Source organism: Plodia interpunctella, chromosome 16 (genome assembly GCF_027563975.2).
Source record: "Plodia interpunctella isolate USDA-ARS_2022_Savannah chromosome 16, ilPloInte3.2, whole genome shotgun sequence".
In the NCBI taxonomy this organism is placed as follows: domain Eukaryota; kingdom Metazoa; phylum Arthropoda; class Insecta; order Lepidoptera; family Pyralidae; genus Plodia; species Plodia interpunctella.
The window spans coordinates 9,111,395-9,127,874 of record NC_071309.1 but is presented as its reverse complement, the minus strand read 5'-3'; the positions used below and the strand labels follow the sequence as shown (position 1 = coordinate 9,127,874).

The following is a 16,480-nucleotide window of genomic DNA, read 5'->3' as shown; positions in this document are numbered from 1 at the left end:
AGCACTCATACTAACTACGCAATGTTCACGCATTCGCGTCGGCATGGGTCTGAGTTCGGCGACAGGAGCTGGCATAACGCAACCTGAGTTCACTTCATCAGTTTTCTCAATTTTTTTGTGAAGGTACCGGCACTAGCACTGTTACTATTATAAAAATAAAAAAAAAATTAAGAAAATTGGTGGAGTTCTCGCGGCTTCGCTCGCGTGATTTGAAGGAGCTATTATAATCAGCACTCGGATCACAACCATAACCTGTTTTGATATACCTTTTGACTATGTACATTATGTACTTTTATATATTATTAGAAAAAAAAAACATTGTAAGAAACAATAATGGTAAGCTGATCTGGCATGATAGGGACCAACACTGTTCAAATGAGTTTCTTTCGGCATTTCTTCTCAGCAGTGGTCGTTCCGAAATGCCAGTAGTTTGTAGTTTGTGAGAAATAACTATAAATATAAAGATTGACGAGAAAAAGTGCCTGTGAAGGTCTAATTTCTGAATAAATGATTTGAATTTGGAGCAGTTATTTTTCCGGGATGAAAGGTAACCTACCCTATGTGCTTCTCCGTACTTCAAACTATATGTATGTATAATTTCAAGAAGATTGATTGAGTAGATAGAGCGTGAAGAGGTAACAAACAAACTTACTTTCGCATTTATTATATTAGTTAACATTAGGATTAAAAATAAACCTAAATCATACTAAAAAATTCAATTCCTATCAATTAATATGAGAAATTACACAAGCATTGATATCCGAGTCGCAACTTTTTAACGGATCTTCAAACCGGCCAGTTCTAAAGCTGGCCAATTTCCTACGTACCTGTCGCCTTGCAAACGGTAGGTATCCTTGGTTCTAACAGTGTTCATTGCAACAATAACTGCTCGCCAATTGGCCAATTTTCCAATTGCAGGTGGTATCACCATATTGTGGCCAGATTGCGAGTGCCAGCTCCTCTGGCAGACGTGCCCAAATTAAAAACGGATAATCGATATGTGGTGGATACTTTTAATAGCTGTTGCAGGTTAGTCATTTTGAAAAACATTTATTATTTTTTCTCTCATTTCGTTTTGTACGTTCTTACTTATACTACTGCATGTTAATATATTTGAGTTCCTGTCAACTTATCGGCTGGCTGGTTGGAGATTTAACTACAGATCGCACGTGTATCTTTGAATTCTAAATGTTCATTCATACATAGTTAGTAAACGGCGACGGGAAATGCATCCTGTTAGAAAAATCTCATAAAAAATAATTGCTTCCCTCTCAAAGTCCAGGAGTGATTTTCAGTTTAAGTTCAAGTCAAAAATAGGTACTAACAATCACAAAAAATATCGATAAAAATAAAATGTTTAACTACTTATATGTAAATACAAAAAATAAGCGGCTCAGTGCCGCTTTTAAAGTATTTGGACGAAGTATTTGTGGGTGGATTTCTCGGGTGTCTTCACCGAAATTACATTTATGAAAATATTTTATTTCACGAGAATGTCCAAACTGCTCTTCACCCATTTATCATTGCTACACAAATCATTGGGAACATTCTGAATATACCATAGGGACTTATATAATGAAATCAGACTTAGATTTTGACCAACAAGGCCCGAAACGTCAGTAAAATAAGAAAGTACGTGCGCGTTTAATATAATAACCACTGACTTATATATTGGTGACAATAACAAATAAACATTGACGACAACTGAACAGTGAGCTATATGCCAATTTCCCTCAAGGTGTTTTCCACAGCGGAAGCAGGATAAATGCACCAGTACACCGGTGCCTGCGCTGTAATAAACAATTTAATGTACTGAAGTGCAACAGCGTCATTGCTATTAATTTATAGAAGGCGCTCGGAATTGATTCGACCTCGACAGATTAGAATTGTTGTGCTGACACGTTTTACATCCATTTGCAAACTGTGATCTAAAATTATTTTTGAAACACGGGATTTTTTTGAATAAAACTATGTATCTGCGTATATTCTGCAAGTATGAAGCTGCGAGCTGCAAAATCGTTCTAAAACACCATAGTTTGAATTTTATCATTTTCATTTTGAAATAGAAATAAATTTATTCATAACATACTACTTAATATACATCACAGGAAATGAACAAAAGGGATTTTTGAATTGGAATAAACTAGAAAAAAACTTGAAACGCGACTAATAATTTATTTGATTATTTGGGAAACACCGCTAAAAGATGTTGCCCGCGGCTTCGTCCGCGTGAACTTCTCTGAGAAAGCGAAACTGATACAATTTTCATACCGAATTTCACCCCCCATTATAGTAAACAAAGTGATAACCAATAGGAAGCGTTTGATGTAAGACTAATAGAACGAGTACCTAAATCAAATATTTGATGTAAATTTTGTCTGTCTGTGTTTTTATTGTGAAATTCTTTTTACAGCGCAATGCATGTCTTGGCAAACGATCAAATCAGATCTAGGTCGTGATTTGATATCTTTTTCTGTAATACCAGATCCACACTGTCCGTGTAGTACCAGTACTTTTATTTACCGCAATGAAAAACCAGCAATGTATACGAAATGCGGCAAAGTTTGGCAAACTGTTCGACAGTGTGGAGTCGGTATTACCTACACGTTTTTCTGTTTCTTTTTTCCCTTGCCGGTTGACAGGGAGAGATGGGAAAAGTCCGCCGTTACCTTTAAGTTAGTCGTTTTAAATTTCTGTACTGTTTTGTGTTGTATTAGTTATTTCAAACAAACAAATCTGATATGTAGGTATTTATACATATTTTATCCATAGTGGTTCTGCTGGGGAGTATCACATTCAATATCAAGGCGATGTGAGGGTACGTAGGCGCCTTAATGCTGTACCTATGTGTGCACAACAGTAATCACATTCACACAACTATCATACTTTTGTCAATTTTTTTTTATTTCTTTGCGTAAATAAAACATATTTTGATACGTTACGTAACACTAGATAAATAATTTTAGTAGAAAGTATTATACTTTTCCATTGCATAATGTAGTACAGATGATTTACTAAATAAAAAAGAGGTAGCCATCAAAAGAATCCTAAACCTATGTAATGAACAGGAAGAAAAATTAATGATCCAATAAAAAATAAATTAAATTATTGCTTGCAAAGTTGCTACTGTGCATTTCTGATAAAAGTATATTTTGGAGTGTATTTTTTAAGTAAAAAGAAAGTCTATATGATCCAAAGGTTGACTGTTATATAACGTAGCATTAAGTCTACATAATGTACTTTAATAAATTATATTTTTGTGCAATAAATCAAAAAATAAATAAATAAAATGTTGGCTGTGGATGTCTCTCACTTCACATCCTTATTGATTATATCGAATCATATTCAGTTCAGAAGATGTAGTATATATCACATTCACACGTCCTAGTTGTGCTTCGCAAAATCACACGACGCAATCTCTCTGTAATCTCACATGTAGAAGCATACTTGTACATGTGAGAAAACATACCACATGTAAATATTGCGAAAGAAGGGTTGTCGTCGATCAGCGGTGGTCACTATTTATATTATTTGATACTAGATCAAGTATATTTTTTATCAATCACACTTCGTAAACGTACCTACTTGGAATCCATAATAAATGTCATTGTCAGTCACAGTTATTTTTAGCATTAACCTGTACTTAAGTCGTAAACAACAACTGTGCGTCTCATTTATTGACGTAAGTTATAATTTTATTCCGTTTTGTACTAACAAAATATGATACCAACTTCCAATCTCTTGTGTTTGCAAAATTAATTGATTTTTGAAACTATACCAATGCCAATTTAGGTTTTGTGTTTCTACTTTGACAGTTGTATCGTATGTCATACTTAGATGACAGGTGTTGCCATTATTTTCAAATCGAAATTCTACCTGAATAGTAGAATTTTATATGGTAACGAATACAGCCAGTCCATATTGTGAACTGTCTTTCGACTGTGGCTTGGCCCGGGTAAGCTTCCCTTTCAAGAAAAGAATCGAAGTAAAATCTGGATCTTTACCGCGCATTCTGCAGTACGTTTTTCACAATGTATCCTGTACCGTTTCCTGCCTCCGCCTATGTAGCGCCACATCGGGTAGAATTTTGTATGGAACTTTGTCATTTCTAAAGTGTGATATTTGAAATTTTTGGCGAAAACTAGTGGTTAGTAAACAATTATAATTTGCATTAATTGGATTTCCAAAAATTTCTTAGGGCGTGATGTAGGTGGAATGTAGGTGGTGAATGTTTATACGAAACTTCATTATTTTCTGAAGAGAGACATGAAATTATTGATTAACGTTTGGTGGTTAAAATACGAGACGTAACACGTCGTAGAAAATATGAAGGGACACTACGGGAATAAGACAACGGGAATCGAGACGAGACAGTTACTGCGCGGCCCGATCGGACTGCGATCCTATTGTCGTTCAATTGTCTTCAACAGCCCAAGGTTAACCAAATAATTACCATATTTCAGCGTTCGCTGTAAGCAACGAGGAAGAAATCCTGATGAAGAATCTGACCACAGTGACCTGGGCACATGCCGTCAACAACAAGACATACCTTCAGGCAGCTTTAGCCAGTAAGATACAAACTTTTAAGGAGTTTAATATATATATATATTTTAATAGTATAACAAAGTACATAAAGTACATGTTCAAAAAGTAACCAAAAACAATGATTGTGATCCTTAGATCAAGTTGTGATCGAGTGCTGTTAAGAAAAAAATGGTATAAAACACGATAAACCAAATAAAATAGGTACATATAGGAGATAATAATGTTCGACTATATTATGGTCATTGTCTTTTGTACATTGTTATCCTTACATATTAAGAAACAAACTCCTCTGCCGCGTCTGTCTGTCGCGATAATCTCAAAAACTACTGCATGGATTTTCATTAAGTTTTCACCAATATATACAGTGATTCCTTCCTGAGGAATGTTTCCGTGTATAGTTTGTTATGTTTGAAGCCGTGACGGGTCACTGGTAAATTATATAGGTATATAACAGGTAAATCATATTAAGAATGTTGTTGCCTATCAGGTATTAAGACTAGATCATTTAGCCGCTTTGTACGACATCCACAAATCGAATTCCATTTATTCAGTTCAGAAATTAGACCTTCACAGGTACACTTTTTCAAGTAACATTTTATATTATATAGTAATTTCTCACAAACTACAAACTACTGGCATTTCGGAACGACCACTGCTGAGAAGAAATGCCGAAAGAAACTCATTTGAACAGTGTTGGTCCCTATCATACCGCAGAAGAGCTTATGGAGGGGACTATAGGGGACTACGGAAGAATATCTAGTCTAGGACTAAAAATCACCAAAATCAAACAATAATCTAACTTTTTTTCAGGCGAAGTTTCAATGTTGGAAGCTGACATTGTCCTAGGCCACATTTCCGGGTCCGAGGGACCTCCAATACCGATAATGGCGCACCCCCCAGCCACCACCTCCGACCTGAGTCTCTCGGAGTTCCTGTCGACCGTGCAGCAGTTCAACAAGGGCAAATCCAAGCCCAAGGGAGTAAAACTGGATTTTAAGTCGATAGAGGCGTTTGAGAAGTCCCAGGAGCTGATCGGCCAGTATACGAAGCCTGAGGTGAGATTGTGAAGATAATTTGAGGACAATTTGTTTTTAGAGTTCCGCGGTTAACAAGGAACACAAGCCATAGTTTCGTCGTGTATGTCCAATTGTCCATCCGTACTTCCGTCTGTCGGCGACTCAGAAACGAATAGTTGTCAAAAATTGCTCCTTACCACTCCGTATTAATGTTTAGAATTCTAGACATGATTTTTTAAATACTACCAAGCATGTAAGCATGCATGCGGCCCACCTGATGGGAAGTGAACACCACAGCCTATCAGCGCCATGGGTGTCACACGCACATTGCATACTTTATGGCTTAGGATCTTTTGCCACAATGCCCAGTAATCACACCGCCTCTCTCACCCTCCAAACCGGAACACAACAATGCAAGCACTGCTGTTTGGCTGATATAGATGAGAGTGAGGTACCGATGAAGACGACTTAGCATACTGTAGCGATTGGGATCGCTTATTAATTAAAAATATTTATACTCTTTATTAAATAAAGAATACTTTTGTTACATATAGGTAATCTTATTCAGCTCTGAAGGATGAATGCGTCAAAACATACATCAAATAAAATCTTGTTGGTTTTTCTGTTCTTCGTTCGAAATGCAATAAAGAGGTTTTTAAAATGTTATGAAGGAGTATCATTACAGTACCAAGGTCTACCTCTGACTTCTATTTGATTGTTATTTTCTTAATAAAATTGTGTCTATAATAATGTTAATCTTGAGGGTCCAGCCAGACTATGTCCAGACTATAAAAATTACATCTGTTTCATTATCTTATCGCTTCCCGCTATCTGCCCGTCCCTATGTTGGCTAAGATCTTTAAAATTACGCAACAGGTTTTGATGCGGGTATTTTGTAATAGATAGAGTGATTTAGGGAGGAGGAGGAATAGGGACAGACATACAGCGGGAAGCGACTTTGTTTTATACAATCCAGTGATTTTGGCACGTGAAAATCACATACGATCTGTTTCCTATTAAGTAGTTTCTTACGAAGCGGATTCATAATCCCCATTGAATGAATCTTTCATCAAAGACCGTATGTGTTTCACTCGCTGATCAATTTTGAATCATATCATAAGTTCCAATAAGGTTTTATCAGATCCCTTCCTGGTTAGTTTGTGGTAATTTGAACTTAACCCATTAATAAAAGCCTGGATACAAATTAAGCCCATTTCAATGAATGTGTGTGAATTGTCTACTTCATTGCCGTCATAATTTTGAGTTCGCTGGCTTAAGGACTTACTACCTACTCCGAAAATGAACCGTCCTCAAAATACCAAAAACGGTGGTGGTTGAGTGGTAACGCCCGCTTCTGATTGAAAGGTCTCAGGTTCGAATCGTAGTCGTGCCACCATGAGTTTGTATAATTACCAATCTCACTCACGTGGTCTCAGTAAATAGCACTCATCTCCGACCTAAATACAAATAAATTTAATAAGAAACAAAACTAAGAAAGAAATCTGTACTGACTTCAGATCAACTTCCCGGTCTGGCTGAACGCTGACATCCTCCCAGGGCCAGTGGACGCCACCACGAAGCCAGTGGACCCTGCCAAGTTCCTCAAATTGGGCGCAACGCACCCCAGGACAGTGATGTCCATAGGCTGGACCACCAAGTTCGGCGGGAACATCACAGAAGGAGAGTACAGCAGGGAGCATATCGGGACCATGCTCAGGATGATACATGAGAACCACGTAACCCAGACTGTCACCTTTCCGGTACGTATGGCCGCCATTTAAATATTCTAATACCTAATTCTTTGAACGAATTAAGTTATTTTTAAGCCCGCATTGCAGTTCGAAACTTGATGGCCACTTCTAGCTGTGGCGGGCTTACTGGTGACACTGACATTAAATATTTGACAGTGACATGTTGCTAACCTATCGCCTGTGAAAAGAATCTCCAGCCTATAACCGCTAGAATAAGATGTATAGGGTTTTTGAGGATTACAAAAAGCGAATTGGGTCTCCAGAAAGTGGTTACTTTCTGGTAAAGCAGGTTTGCTTTACACTGCTATACACCGTCTTTTTCTTTTAATATTCAGGTCCGCGCAGGCCTAGCTTCGAACAGCCAGCCAGTTCTCCTCGACCTTCTCCGTGAGACTTCCTATCTCAACTCCACAATGACCGTGTGGTCCAGCGAAGGGGACGCCGTGGAGACGGACCGCCTCAGAGCCCTCATACTGACCGTGGGTTTGGAGAAGACATACCTGGATGTTCCAGCCGAGCTGGCTACCAGGCTGCAGCTCTCCCCGGCTGCTCAGGTTAAGACTTAATGTTATTTAGGGTGGTTATTTATAAAATAAATACAGTGATCATTTTTGAAACGGATTTTCTGTTTTCGCCTACACCCTTCCTGAACCCAGTATTATTGTATTATGTGACTTTTAGTTAATATACTAGTTTAGTTAATACCTTCATTTTTGGTTGAAGATTTGTTTAAAGAAAACTCTTGTGTCTTGTGGCTATCATGTCTGTCAAAGTTTATATACGCTTACTGTATATATACTTATGTAGTATACTTAGTTACCTTTAGGTTAGTTACTTTTTTATTTAAAAAAAACATATTTGAATTTGTTTAACTTTTTCACTGGCTGTATAAAAAATAAAAACCTTTAAGTATATATTGTTGATGTGACTAATAAATAAATAAACAATACGAATACATTGTTTCAAATTATGCAGTACGGCGATGAATTTGCACTCAACATTCTTGTGATAAAGGTCGGCCCGGCGGCCTTATCACGGCAGATGACTTTCTGTATTTAATCTAATGTGGCATCTCCAATGTTGATAGTCTAATTGAATAAATTAATAATCAGGTAGGTAATATTAAGATTTAAAAAAATGTAGGTTTATCAAGATTAACAAGGAAACTGGAATACATTGGGGCTAGTGTTGCCTCTCAATTTCTGTGGGATACGTTAGTTCCATAGATTTTATTTTAAAATTAGCACTCATTATAGGTACTTATGCTCGACATTGTTCTATCGTTTGCCAGACATGTTCCAGTATTTAGTCTGTGGGAAGGGTGCCGACCTGCCATGTGGCGACCACGTGCGTGCGCGTGCGCATTGACATTCATTGGCTGTGTCGGTGGCGGCTCGATCAAAACACGAGACATCGGCAACGATGGCCATCATTTCATAGAAAATTTCCAGTTTCCGGGAAGATTCTGTGGTCGTCTAATAGTTTGCCAAAATTTGGCGAATTCGGTATACATTGCTGGTTTTTCATTGCGGTAAATAAAAGCTCTCATACTGCAATGTTCACGAATTCGAGTTCGGCGTCAGTTTGGATGTGGCACAAGAAAAAAATAGATCTATTTTTCATAACTTTTACGAACACCACCATCTAACTGTAGTATACGCATGTGTGTCTACTACCAGTATGCAGGTTTTGTTTGTGTTGTTTTAAGTAATTTAACCTCTCCACAAAAACAGCCGTAATCTAGCTACTATTCATACGATAATACGTGATGAGGAGAGAAGAGGAACATTTACTAATGAAGGCATTAACTATTCAACTGGAAAGGAAGGCTTAAAAAGAGATGGATTGTATTGTATCAGAGAAGATTATGAGGATGTTGGGGTGAATTTGAGCACAACTGCAAAATGGAAAATTGCGGAAAAGACAGACATATTCCGCCGACCACATATAACGCTACAAGGTAATGATGATAGTTCGGAATGTAAAAACTTTGGAGTTGCAAAATAGCGGTGCGGGTGTCGCGTTTCTATCTGTCGGTATGTTTGTGCAGCTGTGGACGTTTTAGATGTATATCTATTACATCGGGCTGCCATCTGGGAGCCATGGGAAACTGCCGCGGGCAGAACGTACGGGGGTATATTCTAAATTTTAAAAATATTAATTCGATAGGTTAAAAAATCTGGAATCGAGCGGAAATCGAAGCCCAGGGGGGTGGCTTAGCCTTAGCGGGACCACGCTCTTCTAAAAATTATTCAGTCTAAGTGCATATTCTAAAGTCAGTCCACATATTATCACAAGCGCTTTTTCACAGCATATTTTAAATATGCTTAAATCTACCGTGACGGCGTGTAGTTTCGCCACGGGGGCTGCTTAATGCGCACGTGGACGCTGTACGAGGCGTCTAAGGGACTCCTTAAGGATACAAATGTCAGCAGGTACAATTTCTAAACTTTTGATCTAAACACGTACCTATAGTCATGTAAGAAAGAACTGTGTGTCTCCAATATAGTACGAGTAGGTACCTATATTGCATCATCGTAATAACTGTCTTGTCGTGTCACAGCTTGGCTGAGGCAAACATACGATGCAATTTATTCTAATTGCGTGTTTATTTTGATGTGTGACATCAACATGTTCCAAAAAAATGATACATACCTAAAAAGCTCGTAGCTTCTCGAGCTTCTTGTCAAACGATGTTTGATCCAGTATGGGGTCGTGCATTAATCGCGTGTGGCTTGAATGAAACACGTGATTTTTCCTGAACCCTGGGTAAATATCTATATATAAAAGTGATATATTAATGTATCACTTGTATTTATTTTATTTGGTCAAACGCGCAATTTGTAAACATTTTTGTTTGTTTGTTTGTTCGTTCATTCGTTCGTTCGTTCGCTCGCTCGTTCGTTCGTTCGTTCATTTGTTTGTTTGTTTGTAACGTGATAACTTTCGAACCGTTGCGTTGGTCCGATTTTGATGAAATTTAAAAGGTGTGTATATATTCTGATATCTATGGGTGTGTAGGATCTGTCAATACAATTTTTAAGTTAGTAGGGTCGTTTTTGAAATTTTCACAATTTTGGAAATAGATATTGTGTTCCCGAGGTCTCAGTTCGCGGCGAACGACTATTTGGATTGCTAACAGTGTCAGATATTATTCAAGTCGCCTAAAGCCATCTGACATGACATTGACGACTACCTACTGCGTCTACCAAGCTAATTAGTGAACTTAAACTGTCAATCAGTGTGCAGGTTTCCTCACATATGTTTTCTTTCACCGGACGCAAGTGGTGTTCAATAAAAACACGCGTCAAACATGACTCAGAATCTGACTAGAATACACGTAGAACGTTGTCGTGGAACTTACTTTGGGGCTAGCTCAATATGTGTGGTTTGTCCTCATTTATTTATTATTTATTATTATTATTAGTCGTAAAAGTCACTCGTCTATTGCATACCAAGTCATATAGCACGAGTAGGATTCGACCCTGGGACCTCGCGATCACTGGCGAACGGACAGGAACAATGTACTAATAGTAAAAGTTTATTTCTTAGCACGAAGTATGTTCCTAGAACGTTACAGAGTTGCACAAAGCATGTTTTATTTGTAAAATACTTAGAAGCAAGAAACAACAAAGTGTAAAGTCGGGCTTGAACAACTTTTTATAGTTATTAGTTTTTGAATAAACAACAAATTAAATATTTAACTTGCAATAGTTTGAGTCACTAGATACACCCCGTTGCTTCGCTCTCGTGGGAATTTCGGGACAAAAAGTGTCCTATGTCCTTCTCCGTACTTCAAACTACATATTGTATGCAAAATTTCATGAAGATTGTTTGAGTAGATAGAGCTTGAAGAGGTAACAAACAAATTTAGTTTCACATTTATAATATTAGGATTAGAGTCTTCTTCTTACTTGAGTTACTAAATAAGTAGTAACTATTGTACATTTTATTTTGTATGCAAAATTTCAAGAAGATTTCCTGAGCAGGTAAAGCGTGAAGAAAGAAAGAAATCATTTATTCGGCAAACACATAAAATCCAAACATTAAACATTAACACTTAAAGGTAAAGTACACAAGAGTATTGAATATAGATCGAATACAATATGTCAACCGAAATGGCGACCAGCTCAGCATGGTGCCATGGTATCGAGCCAATGCGCTGATTTTCAGCTGGAACCAAGTACAAAAGTAGGTATGGTGGCAAAATAAACAAGTTAATATGTACGGAAACAGAAACAAACAACAGCAAACATTAGGACTTGATAGGAGAGAAGAGGTGACCAACAAACATACTTCAGCATTATAATATTAGTTAGGATTTCAAGGTTTGTCCCTAACATATCTGTTTCATTTCGAGATTTCCACATTTGTCAATTGACGTCCTTGGAGAAAAGGCTGCGGTGAAGTTTGTTGCATCGCATTTTCGTCACCTGCGCTTTGGAAGTCGGCAGTGTTTAGTTTTAAGCATAGATGTATTAAATTAATACATTTATGGTTTTAAGTAAATTTTTTACCTATATCATCCTAAGTTGCGTAAAGAATTTAATCTTTATAACGTTGTGACTATATTTCAGTGTCAGACCTTAGACAAAATCGTGAATTTTCGATTTCTTTATGTACGCTAGTCTTAAAATGCAAATTATTTTGCATAAATTAAGATGTAAAAGCAACAATTGCGCCTATGTCGTGATAAACACAGTTCTTTGACCTGAACTGTGCTGTCTAACCTGTAACCTGTGGCTTGAGGGCAACATTCAATACACGAAACATTTATATGGGAATATCTCTGTTAGAGTGCTGTGAGTGAGGCGTGTGGTCCGACCCTAGATTAATACCACTCCATAAAAATCTGTGCTCGATTTCTCCTAGATTTCTCCTAATTCCAGTTGAAATTTCCCACGTGGCTTTAGTTTCCACGACAATGTATTATTATCATGAGCATGACCTGACCCAGGATGGGCTCCCAACTAGGGAACTCCTCAGCGGTTTACAGCACGGATGACAATAAAAGCTTGTGGCAAAAATTACATTTGAGTAAAAATACATGTTTTAATTTGAATTCAGTGATACAAATTGTGACTCAATTGTTAAATTGCTCAAAGAGCAAACTAGATATTTTATCTCTGTTCAAGCCTCACGGTTCATATTCTACTGATGTATCTGGGCTGTTAGCAGGACAAAGTTGGCTTGTACCTGGTATCAATTATATTAACACTAGTTTCGCCCCGGTGCTTCGCTGCCGTGGGAATTTCGGGACAATAATGTGTTATTCCAGGTTATATTCTACCTGTGTACCAAATTTCATAACAACTTTTGTATTTATAATAGTACGATTATGATTTTACTCGAGCGAAGCAGGGAAGCTAGTATCTCCTCTCCTAAAGCCGTACGTACTTTTCTGCAGTCGGTAAATAAACATATAAAGTATACGACAAGTAAATTTTAACAAAGGGATTTAACGGTGAGTTTATCCCATATTTAAACCAGTAAAGTTTACAGTTTCCCTAACTGCCCAATAATTCCATATTTCACGGTTCGTAGACGTATAGCAGCATATTTTGGGATCGCGGAACACCAAGAGCCTTTTGCAGAGCGGACTGAATCGAGGGCGAAATACTTTAATTTTATATTATGATTGCAGATAATATTTCCCCACCGGAACGATCGGTCCACAGAACAAATATTCAAAATGTTTTCCCAAACTGTATATATATTTTACCACTCCGTCTAATTTTATTTCCGTAACGATCAATCTACTTTCCTAATCAGTCTACTTGTGATATTGCTTGTCAAACGTTGTATTTTTCTAGAAATAAAACCAAATCAAATTCTAACATTTTTTTTGTAATATTTGATTAAGTACATAATTTGTTATGTAACTATATCGTAAAGGATATTCTTTCAAAGCATTTATTCAGACGTTTGACCTTCACAGGGAATATAATAAATAAATCAATATATTAGGACAAAATCACACATATTGATATACCCAAAGTAAGTTGAGACTTGTGGTATGGGATCCTAACTCAACGATACTATATTTTATAACAAATACGTATATAGATAAACATCAAAGACCTGGGCCAATCAGAAAAATATAATTTTCCATTATGACCTGACCGGGGTACGAACCCGGGACCTCTCGGTTCAGAGGCAAGCACTTTACAACTGCGCCACCGAGGTCGTCAACATTTTTCACGCTAATTCTAAAAATTAAAAATTATAAAAGCTTTAAACTACTAGCATTTAAGAAGAAAGAGAGATAAAATGTTTTATTTGGTACACAAAATTAATAATTTTAACACTTATGTTATTATATGTGGCCGTCCAAATCAAAAGAGACCTTATGGCGCCCGGCACTTACGCCATTATTGCCGTTGTTTTGTATTCGAACAGCGGCAATGAAGACCTAAGTGCCAGACGCCATAAGGTTCCTATTGATTTGTACGGCCACGTATTATTATATAATTTCGGAATTATTACTTATTTTATCAAAAATAGACTACTCAAGTCTCTTGAAATAGTAAATCCTTAGGACATTAACCCGTAACACATCGATTTTCAAGGTCAACGTCAAAAATATGTAGGTACATGTAAAACTTTAGTCTCATTGTAAAATTTTCCCTTAGGAATTTAAATAATAGTAAATTGCCACTGCAGTCAGCAAGTAAGTCCGCTTTTCCTAGGGCGCCGAAGAGTCGCATATTATTTTTGGACTAATCCCATTTAGCTCGCCGCGCTGTGCAATTATTGGCACGTTATTTATTAGTTTAACCAACTTTCCAGAAGGTAATTATGATTTTAATAAATATCGACCTAGATGAAAAGTTGTGTCAAAAAATCAACAGGCTGGGGTACACCAGTCAACTTTGACGTTAACTTTAACAATCAACAACAGCACACCAAGTTAACCTGCATGAACCTTGTCGGTTATGTTATGGGGCGGTAATAGTGGACACTGCAATAAATTTGAGTAGGTTGATGTGCTGTTGACTGTACGCAATATAATTTACCTAAATGTCAGCAGCGTGCAGATTTCACGTTAACTTCTAAGTTAAATATATCTTAGGGCTACAAACTACTAGTATTTTATTATTAACAGGATTCATCTCAGACACTAGTGGGATTGGGATTCGAACCTGAGACCTTTCGACTACAGGCGGAGGGCGTCTTCACCTCACCTCCGATTCAAGTAGGTATCTACACTTTACCTTAAGGTTTCAGACCTTTGCAGCATTATCCGAAACGTCTTGGAAATAAAAATGATATCGTTTAATAACTGTCGTTTAGTATAGGTACAATGTTAGGTTTAAAGAACTTTATTTCTCATAAAAAATACAATGGTATTTCACTTACTGAGAAACACTACTTACATAATATAAAATTTACAATGAGCGTGCGGATTCTTAATACTATTTAACAACACAACGGAACAAAACAAAATGTAGGCAGCCCAACAATTAATACTGTCGCTAGGGTTATTAGTATCTATCTAACACATAACCTTCCAAAGGCGCTTAAGGTACATATAGACTAACATATTTTGTTCTACGACTTTTGCCTAAACGTAATAAATACAAAAAATATCCTTTTTAAATTTTTATGTCGTTTCTATAAAAAGTTACCTCTATGTTCGATTCCGCTACATAACGCTACTGTACTGTCTCGCGTTGCTTGGCTATTACATAGAGTTAAGATGTGTAGAATCGCAAATTAGATTTTTAAACTGAAAAACTACGAATCACGAAAGGTCGTAGAATAAAAGTGCTTGTTTTGATGTACTCACGTAGTCTTTAGGAGGTTTAGCGTTTAATACCCTGTATAATGCAACACAAAAGTTTAAATGAAGTTATAGGTAAGAATTTAATTTGTGTATCCTTTGTTTTGAAATCACCTGAAGACCTGGCTTCGTTCCTATGACACAGCACGCGGTGACCCGGTTGCGGTTTCCACAGATAAGATAGCAACGTGTGGATAACAGAGAATCTCGCTATAATCACAGAATATATATATTCAGGCTATAATATCATGTCTAACCGTATATAGAGATTTTAAAGGAAAATATTCATATGGTCTTTATAACTGAAAACAGTTTCATTTTTATGTTTTGTCTATATGTCTGTATATATCATGCAATAACTACTGGATGGAATTAGATGCGATCTTCAGAGTTGTATAACGGTTGGTTTAACTTAAAATCTGGCGTAGGTTTAGAACCTGAGTAATTGACCTGAGGTATTACCGCGGGCGAATACCGCGGGCTAAAGCTTCATACAAATATCTTCTTCATAGTCGTATTCCTCATGGCTGAGGGCCGTGGTCATTACGTGGAATGAAACACACGCAACAACTTTTATGGCACTATTAATGGAGAGGTTTGCCATTGTCTTCTCCATTTCACACACAAGTTTTCCTTCACCGGAAGCGAGTGGTGGTCGATGAAACTATTTATGAACTACTATATATGAGTCAGATTGGTATACAAACTCGTGTGGCACGAGTAGGATTCGAACCTGGGACCTTTCGGTTCACAGGCGGGCGTCTTAACCATTACACTAACATCGCTTACAAATATGAATGCTTGTATTTTTTTAACAAAAATACGATTGGTTGTCGTTGCGTCACAAGCAAGTCGTAGCGCAATGTGATTGGTAAGCTGCGTCTCACTGCGAAACGACTCGTTAGAGTTAGCAAAGTCACACTAAGCCCTCAAATACGACTTTAGTAAACTTTAGTAGTCTTCCTGTAAGTCCTTCATGTAAGTTTCTTCACATTGTTTTCCTAATATTCCATACCTCTGAGTGTGAAGTGCGGGTTTATGTGTCTCTTCTCATTATCGATTCGAAGTTAAACGCAGCGAACCAATCACATAGCGGTATGGTTGTCGTTGCGTCACAATGGCACATTGTGATTGGTTAGCTGCGTCTCACTGCGAGGTGAGATGTGAATATCAAAGTCGCGTTACGCACACTGATGTAATGCAATCTCTCATGTGGGCGTTTTTCCGGTTTCTTCCTCAGCCTTTGGGCGTCGGAGCCCAGGTTCCGCTTTTCTACTTTATATTCCCTAATGTAATGCAATGAGAAATCCTAAATCAGAAATGCAGCGGTCGCAGTTACACATACAGTTAACTGAAATCAAATATCAACATATGGACCTCGTGTG

The 16,480-nt window shown here is 37.3% G+C and overlaps 1 protein-coding gene across 2 annotated transcripts; it reads left to right on the top strand.

The window, feature by feature from the left end:
- The first annotated feature begins 869 nt into the window (after positions 1-869).
- Positions 870-7,929, top strand: LOC128676317 (uncharacterized protein). Of its 2 annotated transcripts, none has more exons than XM_053756368.1 (5): positions 870-1,029; positions 4,464-4,568; positions 5,356-5,600; positions 7,079-7,321; positions 7,648-7,929. In XM_053756368.1, the coding sequence occupies exons 1-5, from the start codon at positions 999-1,001 to the stop codon at positions 7,876-7,878; spliced, it is 855 nt and encodes a 284-aa protein (XP_053612343.1). In that variant the 5' UTR covers positions 870-998; the 3' UTR covers positions 7,879-7,929. The 2 variants fall into 2 exon arrangements, with proteins under 2 accessions (XP_053612343.1, XP_053612344.1); XM_053756369.1 differs by lacking the exon at positions 870-1,029 and adding an exon at positions 3,546-3,682.
- The last annotated feature ends 8,551 nt before the right edge of the window (positions 7,930-16,480 follow it).